The sequence below is a fragment of the Alligator sinensis genome, unplaced genomic scaffold (genome assembly GCF_000455745.1).
Source record: "Alligator sinensis unplaced genomic scaffold, ASM45574v1 scaffold282_2, whole genome shotgun sequence".
Taxonomy (NCBI): domain Eukaryota; kingdom Metazoa; phylum Chordata; order Crocodylia; family Alligatoridae; genus Alligator; species Alligator sinensis.
This window is the reverse complement of record NW_005841879.1, coordinates 2,662,084-2,683,466: the sequence shown is the minus strand read 5'-3', so window position 1 is coordinate 2,683,466 and position 21,383 is coordinate 2,662,084. Positions and strand designations below refer to the sequence as shown.

Below are 21,383 nucleotides of genomic sequence, written 5' to 3'. Positions count from 1 at the left end.
GGAATGCAGGCAAATGAAAGAAAACGGTGATTTTGAACAGTTAACAGCAGGAAGAGTTGAACAGGACTCGATGGCACTAAATAGAGGCTTTTTCACTCTGAAAGCTACCCTGTTGAGTACCAAAGACCTAGTGCAAACTGGGGGTAGAAAAGCATCTCATAGAAAAGGTTGCAAAAAATGTTGATAAAGAAAAGTGTCAGGCAGCCTAAACACAGAGGCTTTCCCTGATATCACGAGCCCTAATGACTGGCACAATTTCATTTGAAGAATTTAAGCTGCTTTTGAGTCCTATCTCTATTAGTAGACATGCTAAGAGGCCTTTATAATGTATGTGAACAACTTAAGATCTTAACAGATATGCAAATATTCTGCATATAGAGGCCACATAAGAGAGAGAGAGAGATACTCCGAAGCGTATCTGCTCCTGGTACACTGGCTGCACAGTGATACATATACAGCAATCCCCTGCTCTGATACTGCTGAGAAAAAAAGAACACTTTTGGAAAGTACAAAATGAAATCTGAGCAATGGTGGGGATTTCCTTGCATCCCCACTGAAAGCCTGTGACAGGTCTCCAAGAGATGACTATGGCAAATGAGCACACATCGATAGCACCCTTCACTTTCCCTCTTTACTCTTTCACACTTGAGTTGTCTCTTACCTCTGACTCTTTATAATAGCGCTCAGGTATTTCATCGCAGGCAATATCAATAAAGCAGACTTCTCGCTCGAGGTCTTTAGCTTCCTTGTCAAAAATCTGCGAGAGTTAAAAGACATTTAAAGATTACAACAGAACAGTGTCCCCTTCCATATTCCAGCTGTCATAATGGGTACAAGCCATTGCTAAGGACTGAGCTAAAGGTCTGTAGCAAAAGTGTGGCCAAGGACACAGACAAAGAACACATCCTTTGGCAAATTCCAGCAATAGCTGCTTAAAGGGAGCGTACAGCAGCCATTGCTTGGGGACATGACATTACTCCCATTTCAGTCCAGGAGTCCCCGGACTATTACGTGCAGTACACCATGCTCAGCACCTCTGCTACTGCTCAGTCCGCTCCTCCCCGTCCCCTCTTGCACAGCTTTGTAGAATCAAGCCCCCAGTTAACACCCGGGAAAACAGAAATTTGATCTAAATCTTATTTATTTTTGCTCTCTCTATTTTTTTGGGCCAGTTCTCACGGCTGAGGGAAAAGTCAGCTTTCCAGACTTTGAATTTATTTTGAGCCTTCTACAAGATCGGTTAAAAGAATTATTTTACTTTAGGGAAAATGATGAAATGTGGGTGTGTGAAATTAAGCAGGCGTTCAATTGCTGCTATGCTGAGACTGAGGATTCTGGTTGAATCCTACTGTGCCCTCACGTTTTTAACCTGTAAAGTCACACAGGAAAGCTCTCCCCTCAATGCATGCATGGAGGTCCTAATGGGGGGCTACTGTGTGGGCTCCTATTGGCTTAAATCCTTTAGGGCCTGGTTTTGAAATCTCAGTTCTGCACCACTGCGCTGTGGGGGCCATTTGGAAATATAATTATTTGCCTATGTGGTTAACCTCTCTGCTTACCTATCTGAGAAATCAACTACATAGGCATCTTTCTGACCGATCTGATGTATCTCTTTGTGGTTCTGTGTATACAGAAAGGGAAGCCGAGCTAAGGTTGTCTAGAAAATCTGGCCCACAAAATTAAGAGCTGGGTATGCATATTCAAAGATAATAACTAGCCAACACTGCGCTGCTTCTGTGTGATACAATGCTTCACTGAGAATGTTTCCAGGAAGTATAAGTATCCCTTGCTTTAAAAATGTAATGAATATATAAAAAGGCTAATTTCATTTCATCCTAGAGAAACAGTTAATTTAATACAAGTATACAAAATGCTAGCATTACTCAGTGGCCAGGCTGCTACTTGAATATTTTCTGAAAGAAATTTACCTCTCTCGTACAAGCAGTAAAAATGGAAAGGGACCGGAAATAGGCGATAATTTAAATAAAAATATATATGGGGCAATCTTAAGGGATGCACCTGTAAGGCAAACATAAATACATGAAAGGTTAGACCCCGAATGTTTAAACTAACTCCTCTCAGTAGCTATGAGAGCTTTATCCATTAACTCTAAAATTAAACAGACTTCACTGGGAACACTTGCTGAAATGGGTGTAAAATGCTAAGAAAGTATGAGTTACAGGTATATATATTTAAAAGGTCCAGAGTGTGTGCTCGGTTTATCTGAAGTACCTGCAACTTACACTTCATCTATAGTGAATGAAATGAATGAGACTGTTCATGGAGAAAGAGACCATTCTGCATGAGCAGAAGTATCAAATTCTGGCTCTTCTGTAAAAGAATATGGGGATTCTCTTAATTTACAAGGTGCTATTGCCCAATCAGCTAAGGCCCTGATTCACTACCTTGCTATAAACACATGAACAGTTTTATACATGCTTAAGTGTCTTGCTAAATTTCTCCCTAAATTTGTTATCTTGTGGAAGCAGCTTTCCCCACCATTTTACAAAGGGAAATATTGAAATTATTTGAAATTTCAAGTGAAACAATTTAATTCAGGGTATCACAAATCTTCAAATCTTAAGGATGCAGAAGGAAAACATTGACAAAGGTAAAACAGACACATTTTTTCCATTTTCCAAGCTAAAAGTAGTGCAAAGAGTAAACCAAGAGCATAACTGATAGAGGAGGGATCCAATTTTTTCACAACAGTCTTTTTGATCATTTACATTGCCAAGTATAAAACATGTAAGAAACATTTTTTAAAATATACTTTAAATCTGAAATTGTCCTTTCAGCTGTGCACCTTGCCTGTTATGGGGCTTGATCTCATGATCTCTCATGGAGTCTATCAAGTACAAGACTTTTGGGAGGGGTGGTTTTAAATGTGTGAAAGAGTTCAGGTTGACAGATGGCTAGAGATTATTCAGTTAAATCACTGGCCTTCACTAGTTTCAGCCAAGTGAATACTCAGGTATACACGTAGAAATCTCCAGTTTTCAAAACCAAGAGGGAGACGAGGTTTTTTTACTCATCCCTGACCTCATAACTCTGAGTCTGCCTCTGGCTAGAACAGACGCCTTCCTTCATGCCAAGTGTTTGCTGCATGATGAGCTCACTCCAGTGACTGGCCCAAGTTGTCCGATCATTTGTCCACGCTCCAGTCTGAGACTGTCCTTGCAAGATTTGCAGATGGAGATTTAATCCCCTGACTTTATCAGCAGTGGAAGTAAGAAGTCATTAGAGCACAAGATTGATTTCTTTTTTAGGTCTAATTCTCTTATTGCCTCTTCTAGCCAAATAATCCAGGATACACTTAAAGCCTGCAGGGGGGATGTTTGGATTGCTTTTGCAATCACAAGTAAGAGACTGGAGAAATTAAAAAGTTTTAGAGGAGGAGATTAAGCCCATGAAAAGAAACATAAGGCTCCCAATCTGTGCAGTTATATTTGCAAATGTGCAAAAAACGGAGGGTGAGAACACTCTGTCTCCCTAAAAAAGAATTACAGAATGGCTGGTTGTTAAATATTATTAAATTGGAGTAGAATTGGAGAGGCCAACTGGAAGCCAGATAACCAACTGAGATGGAAATATGCAGGATTAAACCACAAGCAAAAGGTAACGTTTAGACTGAGGTGTCGTTTGTTGTTTGTGTGACACGTGTGCTGCATTACACAAACATTATGCACTTCCACCTCCAAGAGGAACGAAAAACAGCTCCAGATACATTTTCCAGTCAGATTAATCCACCCACAGAATGATAGTAGAGTTGAAAGAAGGCTTTAATTGGGCCATTTTTATAAAAGTAAAGTGGTTTGTTTTGAACAAAGTTTAAATAAAGCAAAAAACCCTGAAAACCCCACCAAACCCCCCTGGAACAGCCTCCGCAGAGTTCTGACACCCCAACAGAGATCACAAAAGATGCAGCAACAAAAACCGATGGCTCCATGCTTCACACTTCTTTCCTCCCTTTATTCGATGAAGTGCAACCCCCAAGGGCTATCAGAGAAGCAGGTGTCCCAGCATACACTTTGCTCGTGACTGCTTTTCCCCTCTGACCAGTGGTACAGCAGGGAGACAGCTTATAGGGATAAGAGAAATCAGTGCTTCCATTCTTTATCTACAGGCTCAAGGGATTGGAAATGCTTGGATATGGAACATATCATCCCTGTTTGCTGATTCAAATCGAGGTCATGTCAGCAGCCATTTCACTGTGAACACGTAAGGCAGTGGTTCTCTACCATTTTAGACTCAAGGCAGCCCTCCATAACTTTCCTGAATTTAGCAGCACCCCATTTAAAAATGTATTTCTTACCTCTCTGCAAACTGCAGCACCCTTAAAAACATCCCCCGGTGCCCCAGCGTTCGTGGCACTGCAGTTGACAATCATCGCTCTTCACTTCAATACCTGTTTTTTTTTAAACTGTGCCTGTCCTTTCACGGCACCTGATGAACTGAGCTTGGCATGCAAGGTTATGCCATATATCTCTGATTTAGTTAGTCTCTAAGGTGCAAATCTACCCTGCTTTCTGCCTGATTTCAGACTATAGCAAGTAGCCAGGCCAGGCCATCTGGCTTGGTTATAAAGCATCAGCGCACACAGGCTAGAGGGGGTTTTGTGTGTGAACAGGAGCTAGATTAGTGACCGTGCCTGCATAAGAGCTTGACTTCATTCCTGTCCTAAAAAGAAGCCCTTAGGGATGAATGCAATCAAGTGGCTAGCGAGGAAAATCAAGCTCCATATTTTCATAAATATGCAATTTTCTCAAACAGGTTCATTTTCTTGGGAGGCTACTTAGTCCCATCTCTTGCCTGGGTTTGTGTGAGGAAGAAACTCCACATCATATTCACTTCAATGACTCAGACCTCCACTGTCAGTCATTAATTATGCAAACAAATTAAGAAGTGTAGTATTTCCTGGAACAGATTCCTTCCAGAAAAGCAGAAAACTCCTTACTCAATTAGATGGCAGATAATTCGGTGAAAAGCCTGGGTGCTTTCCACATGCTGAGTACTAGACCACTGGGCCTGCCTATGCACACGAACACCAAAATGACTAGATGGGCACTGAAACCAAACCAAAACCCCTGGTCTTTTTGGTAGGGCATTTTTATTTCAAAATAAATGTACCTATTTTGATTTAGTTCAGTGAGAAACAAGAGAGCAGATTCTGCTCCCAATCTGAAGGAGTTTTACCACTAGTTTAATTGACAGTGGGATCAGGCTTTAAGTGCGCATTACATATCACAGCATGACATGAAAACAAAATTAACCACGGCAGCTTGAGAAATGGTTTAATGAAGAGGGTAACTATTCATCTCTGTATCCCACATCAGAGTCAACTGACCCAAATCAGAGTCAATGCTCCAGTCCAATTATTAGTTCTCCTTTGATGTAATAAGAACATTATTAGTTCTCCTTTGACCTCCCAGAAGATTTGTCTTGATGCTGCACACACTCTCTTTGTACGTGCCTGAAAATCTAGAGACACAAAATCATCTTGTCCTCTGCTTTCCACACTTATTTGCAATGTAGCAATTCTCCCCCCCTGAACTCAGTGCTGAGGTTCAGACTACAAAAATCAAGGTTTCTTTCCCCATATCAAAACTATTTTTTCTTGCAGATACTAACATTCTTTTGTTGTCACGCATCTAGTAACATTAAAAGCACCTGATTTAACCATGTGCTTCTATTCCGCCATCATATAATTTCTTTCTCGGTAAAATCTTATTTGGTATCACAATCGAAATTTGACGGCTTTTCCAAAAATGCAGCATGAGTCTGGAATTGCTGACCCCCGAATGCCAGAAGATAGCGTCTACATGGGATCAAACAGACTCTGCCAGAAGTGGCTTGAGAAAATCCTTTCATGCTTTAGAGCAGGGGTGGCCAGTCTGTGGCACAGGCGCCAGAAGTGGCATGAGCAGCTTGTGTGTGTGGCACGTGGCAGACTGGGGAGGGGACAGACAGCACAGTGGCAGATAGGGCAGGAAAGAAAGCAAAGCAGCAATTTGGGCAAGAAGCACAGGAAAAGCAGGGTTAGCACTTTGGGAAGTTCAGGGCTAATTTGTGGTATGTCTGACAAAAAAGGTTGGCCTCCATTGCTTTAGACAAATGCTTGAATGAAAGGTGTTACAACAGGATGCTGTGCGTGTCAGTGACCCCTAGAGAGCTATGGTAGCACAAGTGTTCCCGTTCTAAACCTCTGCATTCATTCATTTGCACAACTATGCCAGGCTCCATCTGTGCCCAAAATGATTTTTTTTTTAAGTTTAAGCAAAAACAGTTCAACCCTTCTGAACATAGAAAGAGTGGAAAATAAACATGTTTCCCATTAGAAAAAGATTTCGGAATTAAAAACATATCCTAGTGCCAAGATGCCGGAAGGAAGAAAATAAAAATCTGACCCAGAAGTGACATGCAGTGATGACTGCCTATGAATGTTCCAGTAAGGACTGTTTTTTTTATTTGACTTGTTTATGACCCATTGAAAAAGACACTCCTTGATTTCGCAACACATTTTATGTAGTGAGTTGTTTTGGGTTTTTTTTTTTGCTAGGCATTTAAAGTGTGTTGTATCTGTGTGCATGGCTAGCTTAGCTGTGCTTAGATTATTTACCTGTACCAGAACGAGAACTAGAGGTTCTGTTGTGTTAGGCATTGTGCCTACAGACATTGTGTATAAAGAATGTAGTTCTACAGGATGGTACGTCTGGGTTTCAGCTGCAGGGAAAAATATTATATGCTTTATCATCATAAGCTGTGTTATATGAGAAATAATAGCTAGTCGTTGACTGTGGTGGATAAGACAAGCGGAAAAAAAGTTAAAGTTATGTATTATGTTTTCTGGGAGACTCTTAATATACTTTTTTCCCAAAGGAATAATAATGCCATTCTGTGAAATACACTAAATATCAATAAGGCCTGAGGAAATGTCAATGAGGCCTCAGGAAGGGTACTGTGATACCCAAAAGCTTGCCTACATTGATCCCAAGCACATAGTTGGTTAATGTCACCCAGAAGATATTAGCCACAAGAATTCTCGCCTCTCGCATATTTCTTGGACTACCATGGCAACATCATCACCTCAACACTACGTAAATACCAATGCCATCCTTTGAAGTTCAGACCGTCTCCGTGCCCAGAGAATGCAAGTATCATGGTCTCTCTCTAAAATTATTCCCAGGCATGTCTGAATTCCCTTACAGCCAATTCCTGGCTCTGATTCCAACCCAACACACAACAGAATGGGCAGACACCCAAACCACTTAAGAACTGCAGAATATTGCATCTATTGTCTTCTCTTTTAAAAAGAATTAAACCATTTGTTACATCCTTCTTCTGCAGCAGTTGGCTTTACTTTCCAAGTATTGTTTTTAATATATCCTAAAACGATATGCACTAACCACGGCAGGCTTGTTTCCTCTGGTTGTATGCTCAAACCCCCTCAAACTCAGCTGACTTCTATGTCTTTCTTTTTAAATTGTTCTACAAAATAATCACTCCATTACCTCGCATCAACCCTACGAATTCTACGGACTTACCTGCACTTACTAACATGGATTCCCACCCCAGACCTTGTCCCAGCCGGCAAGTGGATAAAGGCACCGCACAGCCTGAAGAATTCCTTCATTTCTATTTTTTTTCCTACTACTCATTTTCAAGGTTTGATAAATCCATATTTCTTGCTTCTTTATTTTTAGTTCTTGCCTAGCAGAAATCATCATATTCCTGATGGGTGAAATTCATCTGGGCAAAGGGTCAGCAAAAGGTGGTTCAGGTCTTATTTGGAAGGTTTAGGTTAGGTATTACCCTCAGTTTTTGCCTTGGTACTTGGTAAGAATACATCAGTTCAGGCCTGTAGAACACAATCAAAGGCCCTGCATATTCTGGGCTGTATCTGTGTACCCTAAAACTGGGCCAGTTTGTACAGAACAGCTCATAAGCAATCAGGCCAGCTACTCAACAAGCCACAGTATAGTGCCCAGTCCCTGCCTATTTCTCATACTCCCAGATCCCCCACTGGTGAGACTGGCTGAGGACACTGTGGAGCTAGGGTGTCTGTACACGCAACATTTTTTGCCCTTTCTTGCACTGCAACAGCGTGACTGTTTGCATGAGCGTGTTTTCTGGAAGCAATAAAAGTCTTTCTGGCGCAAAGTAAAACTCCTCAGACATCGTTTAGCTTGGCTCGCTGCAACTAAAAGCATAGCATCCATGGATTCGTTGCGTGCAAACACAAATGCACTTAAAGGCATGAAAGAGCCTCATTGCCCAGCAGATGGTGCTGCAAACTTTTTTTGTAGTTCACCCCTTTGAATTGCTTTTGCTTTTGAATTGCTCCTGCTTTTTTTTTTTCTTGTGCCATTTGCTTGGCTCTGTGGCAGGACATGGGGTGGGGGGCAGCACTGGACTGTACCGCTCATCTGTGGTGCTGGCCAGGGACCAGGCTTAATTTGTTTGAAAACCTAGTGCATGCAAATACTGATGCGATGCTCCAAAGCTTAATTTGGTAAAAAACCTAGTGTGTGCAAACACTGATGTGACACTCCAAAATAAGTTTAAATTTTATACATCTATTTAATTTAATGAGGATTAAACCCCATGTTGTATACAGGTGCCCCTGCTTTCTAGTGCTGATATGGTAGATTCCCAGGCTTATTATCAAATAGGCATTTGAAAATCTAACTAGATAGATCAGTGGTTACTGCTGATAGAGCATGGATCTGGAGAATATAGTATACTTATATATAGATTATATCCAATTCAAGTGAATGGCACAAGCATAACTAGGACCTTTGCAACCAATTCATAAAATCAAGACCCCCCCAGTGGAGAGGGGCAATCTGTTCTGTGTAGCAGGTCAAATGTTTTAAAGCTACAAAGGGTCACTATTTGGACAGCTTTGTTGGCAGCAATGGAATTGTTGGCTTTGGCTTTAGGGCTCAATCCCTTTAACTTTATAAACATCTAAACCCTTTGCTCAGGAGGATATTGCTTCAAAATAGGATCATTCTGAAGCTGTAGGTTTGTCAGCCTGTTACAGACAGCTTTGCCATTTAAACTTTCTTCCAAAGAAGCACTTTGAGTTTTTTTAGCTGTAATATTTGGCAGTCTTCCTTCAACTCAGTGGGTAGCAATTCCTTAGTAAATGCCAGAATGTAAACCTTTTTTATTTATTCAGATATCCTGGGCATACAGTATTTTTCATGGCTTGAGAGTCATTATCGTTTTTTCACTTTATGAAAGGAGAAGCAGGAAGACCTTTAATAAATAGGCTGAATGGGTATTTTGGTTGCTGTAGTATCTACAGTACCTTTTGTGGAAACTTTGCTATTTTCTTTTCTTTTAACATTATTCAGACAAAGCCTGCACAAGAAGAAGAAATTGGATAGCTTTTCATTGAGCACTTGTTGCTATAGTGTTCTTTGCCTGGGTGCTTACCCATAAGATCACAAAGATCTTTCACGCAGGTTTATAAACTGCCGAAGTAATGGTTACTGGCCACCACTGAGCTGGAACTGAATGCATGATTTACAAGAGAAAATCTCTCTCCTATTGCAAAAGTTACTCAGCTACTCCCTAATTTACTATTTTGTAACTCTTCATACTGAAGAGAACCTCACTGACTTATCCTGTTTTTTGTTGAGCCCTCCCTATTCTTCCTGCAGCAGCCGTACCCTTGGGAGGATGACGTGCTTCCCTTTTTCCAGGCCACCGTGACGCCATACCAAAATGTCTCCACAGATTCTTTGTGTGGGAGTCTGATTCTCCTCAGGTAGTTGCTATGCAAAGAGAGGTCCCCCTGACCCCAATGACAGATCAAACCCATAAAGCACGAAGGCAAAACAGATTTGGAAAATACCAGCTAAGTAAATGCTTGTTACCATCTGAGCCACACACACCCCAAGTGCTTGGTCAACATCCACAAGTGAATCCTCCATGTAGCAGAGCATGTTAGTGTGCCTATGTATTCATGGCACCTCTACAGCTAAAAACCATAAAACAAAACCTTCTATGAGAAGGAGAAAAAGCAAAAGCTAACATGATGCCACAACAATGACAAAAGCCTTCTGTATCAGCTACATAGTGCCTTGCAGCCTGGAAAGTAAAACTCTCATTAAAATTTGATGGGGTTGCAAAAAGCAAAACTTGCTTTGTAAATCAATCCATAGAGCACAGAAGAAGTTAGGTATTAATTACCAACAGATACTCTTTGCTCATTAGGCTCTGAATATATCGACCCAGTATGTGGAACCATCTTCTGTCCAATAAACCAATTAAATGTATGATAAATACTTGATCACCTGACTTTCAAAATAATGCAGGATGAAAATGTTATTTATGAGCTACTCCAAATCTATCCTAAAAAATTATTGAGTACTCACTGCATTTCTTTCCCCTTCCAAATATGCATGTTCCCACCAAACTCTGGGGAAACCAGGCATTTTATTGCAATATCTGTGGAAGACACTTTGGGGAAAAACACTGGTCCTAGAACATGGCCTGGTTTGTCCTTTCCCCCATGTGTGGCTCCAGCTTAGCACAGAGGTGTGTGGTAGTTTTGCTCATGAGTATCTACCAGCAAATAAAAAAAGGCTTAGAGGCTGTGATGAAAACATTGTCTCTAAAAGAGAGTTGTGTCAAAGTTGCACTGCTCCTTCCAAATCCAATAAATCAAAGACTTCTATCTTTATCAGCTGAAGCGGGAAATCTTGCATCTCTTGGTAAAAAATTTGGCTGGAAGTGACTAGACAGCAGCACAATGGCAAGTGCATTGCTCTATCATAGGCTTCAAGAGACTTGATGATGAGTGTTGGCTGTGGATATTACAAGCCCTGTAGAACTCTTCGCTCACATTTTAACATTTTTTCAGTTTTGTTGCAGCTCTATCATTAGTAATTCAGCCAAGAACCACAGCAAACACAAAGTTATGCCAAAAAATATGAAAATGAAGTCTAACCTCTTTCTTTATCTTGCTTGTACAAAGAACTAGTAGCTCACAAAATCTCTCCTGCTGATTTTTTTTTTCCTAATCAGCATTACATGTGAAAAATGCCAGAGTGCCAGCACTGGAAACTAGACCCTATCCATAACATGAGTCTAGAGCAAAGCCAGGGGCAATGCAAGCCTTCCAGTGTGATTTGGTCCTGCTCCGTTAGGCAGTGAATATCAAAGACACGCAGTAAATTCCCAACTGCTGAAAGATGCTGTCTTTATGGAGGCTGTCTCCATATGGATCTTCTTTCTCTGTAACCCTGGCAGTGTTATTCATATTCAACAGGGCAAGATGCAGGTTTCCTTTGGCGTAGCCTGCCATTATAGCAGCAAACAGAAAATATTCATACCAGATTGTATCGACAGTCCTAGCAAACCTATTTTTCTCTACAGGCCACTACATTTCTGTTTCTTTTGATTCCCATTAGGTGACCAATTATTTGGCTTCGTTTTCTTTTATGTTTAATTCCACCATTCTACATTTGCCCAATTAAAAAAACATCATTTGAAAGCAGTATTTCAGTTCCTTTCCTCTGAATTTCCTTCCTAAAACCCTGGCTGCCAGCTATTTGCTGGTCAGCACCTCTAGATACTGCTTATTTCCATTAAAACCTAGGGATATGAGTACATTACAATCTGAAAGTGTGACACTGGCATGCACAGACATGAGTTGGCTTTAATTTAAACAGCTCAGGAAATAATTATAGTGAAGAAGCAACAGTAGGGACTTCTGTACGGGCCATACAAGACCAGTGGAGATCCTAGGTACATACTCACGTTGCAAGCACATATTGGGCATGTCTACACAAGATGTTTACTGCCGAGTAGATTAATTAGCCCCGCAGTAAATGTCTTGCATCTACACATGTGGCCCTTTACACCACAAGAAACTAATTAACTCCACAGCAGGGTAGTACTTGTAAACACAACTACTACCCTGCTGTGGAGTGGTTTTGTTTTTTACTCTGCAGCACTGCACATGCAGAAGCTGACACAGCCGGCTTGGGCACAAAGATGCTTCAGTGCAGGGGCCGCCTGCCAGCTAGCCCCACACTAGAGCACCCTTGTGCCCCAGGCAGCCCCTCTGCAGCACACTAAGCTGGGTTTGGAGCAGCCCTGGGTTGGCAGACTGACTCCCTGCCAGCCGGGACTGCTCTGGCCCAGCTCCATGTGCCTCAGTCCTGGGTGCAAGTGTACATGCAATGCTTGGGAGCAATAACGTCTGTTGCAATGAGAGAGACAGGGAAGAGAATTTTTAAAAAAACCCTCTGAAACCAAACTCAGATTATGGGCATTATTTGGGACTTGGAGGAATACACTGGTTTACGTACAGCTAGCAGCATAACTTTGCAGTAAGGGTGGGAGAAGCAAGCGTTTAATTTTTTCAGCTTGAAAAAAAGGAAATCTGGCACAGAGCCTACTCTTTAACTTGTGATTCTAATTTCCTTGAATTGGCGTGAGGCCCAAACTATTGGCTAGTCTCCAAGTCGATATCACAGCATCCAGTAGCAGGTTGTGTCAGCATCTCTGTTACAAACCACTGTTTTCTCAGGTTGGTAATTTGGCCTTAAAAATATCACTGGATCAAAGCGAGGTCTATGGAATTTAAAATCAAGTGATTTTTTTTTCCCCTTTGAAGTCATCAAAGGATCTGTGAATTTGCTTGAGTGGGAATTTTACCAGACTAAGTACTGCAGGATTTGGCTCACTTCATTTGAACCTGTTTCTCTCTTGGACCTTGCTAAACCCTTGTTCTCCCAGAATAACTATCCATGTGGACGTTCTGTTTGAAAGTCACCAGTGGCCATACTAGGGGCGTCTCCGCTGAAGACAATGGAATTGCATCTGTTCGTGTCAGCAGTAAGTTTGGCTCACTGTATGTTAACGAGCCTCATTATCCGCATGTGTGAAACTCAGTTGTGTATTTGTAACCTTCCCCTCCCCTTTTTATCCTTATGTCCTGTGCTTGCTACTGTTTCATCTCATTTCAAGTCTACTTGTTCAGATTTGTTGTGTTGTCTAGTGCCTGGAGACAGAAGGGAGTTTTTACATGCTATATTCCTAAGTGTATTACACTCCGCCAATAATATTTATTAGTGATTAGCTTTGGAAAGCTACAGTCACATCTGCAAGCACCAGTTACTGGGCTTGCTGCTCTTTGTTGAAGCTTTAGAAGTCACAGGCACAATGCTTTTGTCTCCCAACAGCCTTCTCATGCCAAGAGCTCGCTTCCATTTCTTCTGAAGTGAGTGTGTATGGCTGGTACCCACTCAGCAAGGACTGGGCCCTGACTTGCAACATCACCTGCCTCTTGCTTGTCTGTATTTTTCCAAAAATCCATTAGGTGGGGCACTCTTCACATAATCAAGAGTTTTTATTGCAAATTATAGAGGTGACAAACAAACAGTACACCAATACTGTCAAACACTATCAGAACAGGTGCGGCTAACGCTGTCCCCGAAAAGAGCCGCGTCTTTGACGCAGGCATACCGTGAATGGTACTTTCTCAGTGATGCGCTAGTCTATGGAATTTGCCCGTTGCTATTTTATAAATTTTCAAGAAAGCTAAATGAGAGTGGAACTGAACCTCCTCCGATTGCAGTCACGGCATTTCATGGAACAAATCCCCCAAAGAGCAGAAATTCACAGTAGCCACAATTGCAATACTTTCAGGATTTAACAGTTTCATAGCACTGCCAGGTCCCAGAAGGTTCTATTAAGAAAAACAGCAACCAGAAAACTCAAAACAGAAGAGCAAAACCAGCTTTTCTTGTTGCCCAATAATGCCTACAACTTTATTTTACTCCAGCTCCATGTTTTTCTGAGTGTAGCAACAGACACTTCAGAAGCACACATTCGAGATGACAGCGCGTGCCGCAATACTGGACATCCAGGCAGTTTCCGGGACTGAAGAACCAGAACTCTTAAGCAAAAGGATTTTCTAACCTGAAATGATGGCACTCTAATTTACTAAGGCAACACATTGAATTACATCTCCTACTAGCTGGCTATTTTTAGCATGTTCTATTACTTTGTTAAATGATATTGATGCTATTCATCTGAATCAAGGTTATGTACACGAGACAATTACCTCTGTGTTTACATCTGACAAATGGTCAGTTCTGAAACTAATTTTTAAAACCTTTTCCAGCTTCATACCAAGAAGCACATTTGAGGTATAGTCCTCCTATGATCCACAGAGACCTATACTTGTAGCCCTTACTGCACCAGCCTGAGAATCATGCACATCGAACCGAGCCAACAGAAAATGCACCATGCTCTGCTCAGCAACATTGCTGTATCTCTAAATCTTTGCTACTTCCATGTACAGTGCTTAAAAGGATGTTTGCAGCCTTGCTAATAAACACCAAGATACCAAAACAAACCCTATGATCCACAGAGACCTATACTTGTAGCCCTTACTGCACCAGCCTGAGAATCATGCACATCGAACCGAGCCAACAGAAAATGCACCATGCTCTGCTCAGCAACATTGCTGTATCTCTAAATCTTTGCTACTTCCATGTACAGTGCTTAAAAGGATGTTTGCAGCCTTGCTAATAAACACCTAGATACCAAAACAAAACAGCCACGAGAATGTCTACCTGGTTATATTATTCCTCGTATTAAAATCTTTCATTGTATTCTCTAACATAACACATCTGCTGCTGTCTTTTTATGACAGTTTTTATACTGCAAGTAGCAAAGTGTTGGAACAGATTTATATACAGCATTTTTACTGTGCCTGTGGTTCAGTTCTTTTGAAACGTGGTACTTTCTGCTCCTGACTACTGGCATCAGGTTGTAAAATTCACTGCCCAGGTGTCAGGAGAAATGTATTCTAGATAATCACAAGACCTTCCAACATAACAAGCATTCTGCAACTGATACAAAGAAGCCCGAGAAAAGTGAAATTTCTCTCTGTGACAGAATCATTTCTTTGAATAGCATCTGCCTATACTCTACAACAAGCATAGCTTGCCCTAGAGCAACCTTCGCCTAAACCAGCAACTGTGGAGTGCATGAATACAGAAGGCAGCTCCTTCCTGGCCATACATGGCACACTCAGTTTCTTCTTTCCATATGGTTATTAACAGTTAATGCTGACATCTATCGAGAATGCTTAATATCAGCTTTGAACCTACCTACAAAGGGACTTACGTGCTCTCTGACACAGCTTTGGTGGGTAGCAAACATATGTGTAGAAAAAAAGGTAAGACCCATAAACTGGAAAAAACAGTTGCGCTATGATATGTGTGTATGTTGTACATGTGTGCATACATTTAAGTAGTTGCTTTAAATGTAAAGCTTGGCAACTCTAGCGCTGTCTTGGACAGCTATACGCAGTTGACTGCATAAGTGCTTCAGGGATCTTACATATGCAAGTATATTGAGAGAGGCATCTGATTTTCACTTTTTGGACCACCAATTTCTCATAGAATCATAGAAGTCAGGTCGGAAGGGACCTTGTAGATCTTCAGGTCCGACCCCCTGCCTGGGCAGGAAGAAAAGTGGGCTCAAATGACCCCAGCCAGGTAGGCATTGAGCCACTTCTTAAAGACCCCCAGGGTAGGAGCCAGCACCACTTCCCTTGGAAGTTGGTTCCAGATCCTAGCCACCCTAACTGTAAAGTAGTTCTTACAGATGTCTAATCTAAACCTACACTCCAACAACTTGTGGCCGTTATTCCTTGTTATCCCAGGGGGTGCTAGGGGAAACAAGGTCTCCCCAAACCCCTTGTGGCCCCCCCTAGTGAGTTTATAGACAGCCACAAGATCCCCCCCCTCAGCCTTCTCTTGTGAAGGCCGAACAGGTTCAGGTCCCGTAGCCTCTCATTGTAGGGTCTGCCCTGCTGTCCCTGGATCATGCGGGTGGCCCTCCTCTGGACCCTCTCCATGTTGTCCATATCCCTCTTGAAGTGTGGTGCCCAGAACTGGACACAGTACTCCAGCTGTGGCCTGACCAGTGTTGCGTAGAGGGGGAGGATCACCTTCTTGGCCCTACTTGAGATGCACCTATGGATGCACGATAGGGTCCGGTTAGCCCTGCTGACCGTGACCTTGCATTGTCGGCCCATGTTCATCTTGGAGTCAATGATGACTCAAAGATCCCTTTCTGCCTCTGTGCTCTCAAGAAGGGAGTTTCCCATCTTATAAGTGTGCTGCCGGTTACTACTGCCCAAGTGCAGCACCCTGCACTTGTCCGTATTGAAACGCATCCTGTTTTTGTTAGCCCACCCCTGCAACCTATCCAGGTCTTTCTGCAGTCTTTCCCTCCCTGCTAACGTGCCCACCTCACCCCAAATTTTGGTATCATCAGCAAATTTGAACAGGTTGCTTTTCACCCCGTTGTCCAAATTGCTGATAAAGAAATTGAACAGTGCGGGCCCAAGGACCAAGCCCTGGGGGACTCCGCTGCCCGCTTCCCCCCAGGTCAAATATGACCCATCCACCACCACCCTCTGAGTACGACCCTTCAGGCAATTCGCAGTCCATCTGACCATGTAGGCATCGATGCCACAGTCACCTAGTTTTTTAATGAGAATGGGGTGAGAGACAGTGTCAAAGGCCTTGCTGAAGTCTAGAAAGACTACATCCACGGCGACACCTACATCCAATGCTTTTGTGACCTGATCGTAAAAGGCAGTCAGGTTGGTCTGACATGACCTGCCCCTAATGAAACCGTGCTGGTTGCCCTAATAATTTGACTTACAATACAGAGAGAACCTATTAATTCTAGATAATAACTTCCTAGGTAGATGCAGGTATTTAGAAACCTCTCACTGAGAATCTGCTTTAAAAAGTGATGCATCTTGTTGCTAGAAACACATGCTATTCCACACCAAGTTTTATTTTGCTTATCTGCCCTCTTTGGACAACTTTGTATGTAGAAGTGCATAATACAATGGCTTCTAATAAATGGATGATAGTTAGTAGAGGTGTCTGAATAGTTTAAGTATCCCTCAAAGAGCTTTGATGCCAGCCTCGAGAGAAAAAGTAAAAGATTTTGTACACAACTGATATGCTGTTGGAAACAGGCCCATTTTAAAATAAAGAAGTAGCTGGAGGTCGCTTTCCCTTCAGGTTTTACGTTGCATTCAAATGAGGGATGTGTGGAACTGAACATACTTTGCATTCAATTTGCCTGAAAGATTTTGCTATTTCAGTCTGGCTGTTCTGTGCCACATCTCAGTGGTGCTTTACAAGAGGTCACGCTTGTACTGAAAACTTGGAAAAGCCAAAGTTCCTTGACTCCATTTTAATGGTCCCTGGTAAACATTTTGCCCAAATGGGGCTGGTTTTCCTGCTCCATGAAGAAATGTGAAAAGATTCCTCAGCTCCAGAGTAGTTTTACCTCTGTATTTTTATGTATGTATGTATTTATTTTTGCAGGTATCCTGTTTACCTTGGGTCAGACTCAAGAAACCTCCTATGAATTTATATCTCACTTGGATGACACATCAGTGATGACAGCCCCGTTCCATTCAGGGCATCCCCAAAATAGAAATTTCAGTAAAGACAAATATAAAGGCCGCTTTGGAAGGAGAGATGTAACTTATGAAAGCCGCACCCTTGTGCCTGAAAAGCAGCAAGGCCCTGCCGAGAGTTTTCACACTTGCCTTCCACGCTTGCCCTTTTGTTCCCTCTGGGACGCTTCTCTTCCTGCTGGCGTGCAACGGGAGAGGAGCTCTGCACTGGGGGGAGAAGCTGAGGCTGAATGAGTGGCTGGATTCATGCACTTCCAAGCACCCCTAGACAAACCTCCTTCCTAGTCACCCAAATTTGTGATATTTAAAAATTAATCTAACCCCACCAAACCGAGCTTCCAGCTGCCCTGCGGTGCTGCAGTCTCATCCCCTGGTGAATGCTGTGTCAGTCAGAACTCTTTCTTAGAGCTTTTCCCGGCAGGAACACATGTAACCCTGTATAAGCATGGGCCAAAACCCTCTCCCCAGTTGAATTTAAAATCCAGATGGGCCACAAACATTTTGGCTGAGCACATTCTGAAAACTCTGAAGTTGAAAAATGAAATTATATTCAATTCCTAAGTAGTATGAAAAGGTAATGCTGGCTCTTGTTTCCCTGTGCCTGTGGCTAGCCTAGCTACATAACTCTTGATGTAAAATTAAGTACAGATTTGAAGTAATTTCTCACCATTGTGTCCTTTGTCTGAGCTCATCAGCATGACTGCAGCTTCTGTAAATATGTTTGCATTTTTCAACCCTTCCAGTCACTTGAAATTGTTTTGCATTTATGAAAAACATTCAAGGATACTAACCTGCAGTTTACAAAAAATCAGTGAGTCGTGCTAAAGCTATTAGACAATTACATGAAAAGAAAACTGCTCACTCAGAAAATAAGGTGCATGTGTGAGGGGGCAGAAATATGTAAGCTATTTCTGTCGAATTACACTCTGAAGGCACAATTGTGCCTACGGCCTGGCTGGGGATTTATGTGCTCTCTGACACGTAGCCCTGAGACTGCTTTTGGAGTTTTTGCAAATTAGTCGAGGAGGGGAAGAAGGTGAGTGAGAGGGGGGGTGAGGAAGTTTCTTGTGACGAAGCAGATGGCTGGGTGGATGTGTGGACCTCTGCAGGATATGAACTTTTGGGGGGGTTATAGAAGAGACATCATTTCTCCACTCTTAGAGATAGCACACCTATAGACAGCCCTATTAATCAGCACGACAAGATTCTTTACAAAGACATATATGGAATCTGAATATTACATATTATATAGTTGAGAAGAGATGAGAAGTTGGCAGAGCAGGGGACAAGCCATCTGTTCTTTTGAACAAAAGAACAAGCCAAGCCATTGGTTTAAACAGCATGAAATGAATAAGTATAGGACCATGAAGAAGGAGGCTTTTAGGGATATGCAATAAGGAATTAGAGTACATGAGCATGACAAAAAAAATAAGAAGATGGAAGGGGAAAAAAAAGGATGAGGAAGACCTTACTACAGGGCTACTAGATGCCAAATGATTTCCAGGTCCCAACACACGGGAAAGACCCCATCATAAACACGTGTGGAAGTATAACAGCCAGTTTACTGACTGGAAGCAGGAAAGATACAAGTGGATCACCGCATTCAGAATGGATATTTGAACATCATCACACATTTGTGATTAAAAGCACCCTACTAAACATTAATTAGAATTACAAAACGTATACCCTTCACCAGACGCAAACCTACATAGGTGTCAAAAATACAGTTCCTGGCTTCTCAGAAGTCAAGCTGCATCCAGGTTGCATTTTTAACCCAGTGGTAAGCATAGAAGTGAAGTATCACCACCTGCTAGACAGACCATCGGGGCGCTTGTCCCCGCGACGCCTCTCTTGTTTCCACGTTACGCTTTTCCTGTGTCCACGTGACAAAAATCGCCATAAGCTAGCTAAATCGCGGCTGTGTATCTACATTATCATCTGATTTTAGCATTTTAGCTTTTTTTTTCGTGGTACTTTAAACCACCACCTGCTTGTTTTAGTTTTAGTTTCAGGTCTATGAATTGAGAGCAGCAAATGCCCTTGCTCCCTTCATGACATGCAACCCATGGTGGAGGATATGGGGTTTTTTTTTCAAAAGCCAACAGGATTAGCCTTTTTTGCGCCCTGCATTTGATTAAGAAAACGTAAAATAAATTTTAATTTGGGGCATTTTGTTTTGTCTTGCGGTTAGCTCCACAGTCAATAGCTGCTTCAGTGAGCAGACCCTTTCCAATCCAAAGTTTCTTTTGAGGTGAGCAAGTGGCTGGGAAACCAGCCAAAGGAATGTGTGGAGATCGTCTCTCCTTCGTCTTTCCCAAAGTAAACTCTGCTTTGTTCCACAACAGATTCCCCACGTCACACGGCAGGCCCCGGGCCCGGCCTGCGCCTCGTGCTGCAATCCTGACATTCACCAGCCATGCACAGCTGCTCTCGATAACACGTCATAATCATCAGAGCTGAATGCCAGCCAACGTTTAACCATCATCATACCTTCTAAAACCATGCTGCTACATTTCTCCAGCTCATTCTGCATAAGGAAAAAAAGCAGCAACTACTGCTCTAGTGCCACAGATTAAGCAGCTGCTTTAAATGTAAAGCCTGGTAATTCTACCACCGTCTTGGACTTCTAGACGCTGTTTAACACATAAGCACGTCAGGGATCTTACTGACCTTCATGCTACCAGTTTAAATAAATACATCTTATGATGAGGACTGGAAGAAAGACAAGCATCATATATTTTCCATGGATTTTCTTTCTGGGCTGTCAGTATGTCACTGTGTTTTTATCACGTGGGCCACCCAGCAAGTCTTGGAGAGTCTCCCACCAAATGAGTTGCAAGAACAGAAACAAATTGTATGGGTCATGTGTGTCAGAGATAAGGAAATGCATGTCATTGCTCTGATGGCCCCCTCGCCACATCACTTTTATGGGTGCTGTGGGTGGCAGTGACATATTTAAAAATACGCTAGAGCCCCACGCAAGAACGCCGCTCATGGCAGGTCTCCTTACGAGTGAAAGCTCTTCCGGGAGCGTTCCAAGGGCCGGCACACCACGTCTCCATACACAGGGAACAGACTCAGACTAATTGGGTTTCCAGGACTCAGCAGCCGCTAGCCATCTCACACTTCCCTCTTGGACCAAAACTGCTTGAGGTCAATCCGTATCTTCAAACACATTTCCCATTCGGAAGTATCATGCATTGTCCCAAAGCCACAAAAAATGGGGCAGCTGTGGCCATCTATTAAAAAGAATTTATTGTTACTCTTGGAGTCAATGGGAACTCTGTTTCCAAGTGAAAAATTGGACCCTGTGGGCTTTTAATAAGAATGGAAAATATTTCTTGAACCATATGAAATGAAACGCCAGTGGAGGCAAAAATCCATTTCTATTTAAATGGGATTAAGCCCTCTTGGAAAACAGAACGGCAGTGAGATCTTCAAAACCTAAACTTTTGGATATTCTCCGTCTATTTGTATGCCCCCTAGTACGACAGTATTTTTGTGCCTCGTGAGCTATTTATCCTCACATCCTATGAGCTAGGAAAGTGAATTTTACAGATGGAAAACTGAGAGACCAAGGACTTGTCTTTTTGTGACAGCAGTCTGTCCTGGTAAGGATAGGGTCATCCATGGCTCTCCCCACCCCCAAAGTTCATAGGCATGCAACAGACCTGGGAATGTCCCTGTGAGGCTACCCAGGACTGATCCCCCATGCTCACTCGGGGGCCTTTGGTCTTTCTGGCAGGCCTGAGTGTGGTCACTGTGGACAAGCAGCTTAGTGAACCTGCAGGTCTGGCGTATGTAGTGAATCCAGGTGGGTGGGATGTAGTTGGGATGGCTCAGACCCATCCTTGCTGGGACCAGCCACTGCAGCAATACAGACAAGTACTAAGTGACT

The 21,383-nt window shown here is 42.5% G+C and overlaps 1 protein-coding gene across 2 annotated transcripts in view; it reads right to left on the bottom strand.

Moving 5' to 3' along the window:
• The window catches only part of PITPNC1 (phosphatidylinositol transfer protein cytoplasmic 1), a 169,149-nt gene that overhangs the window by 33,484 nt on the left and 114,282 nt on the right, over window positions 1-21,383 (bottom strand). For both annotated transcript variants that reach the window (XM_025196273.1, XM_025196272.1), the window contains one exon: window positions 662-757. In XM_025196273.1, coding sequence (XP_025052058.1) covers window positions 662-757 — 96 coding nt within the window. The remainder of the gene's footprint in view (window positions 1-661; window positions 758-21,383) is intronic.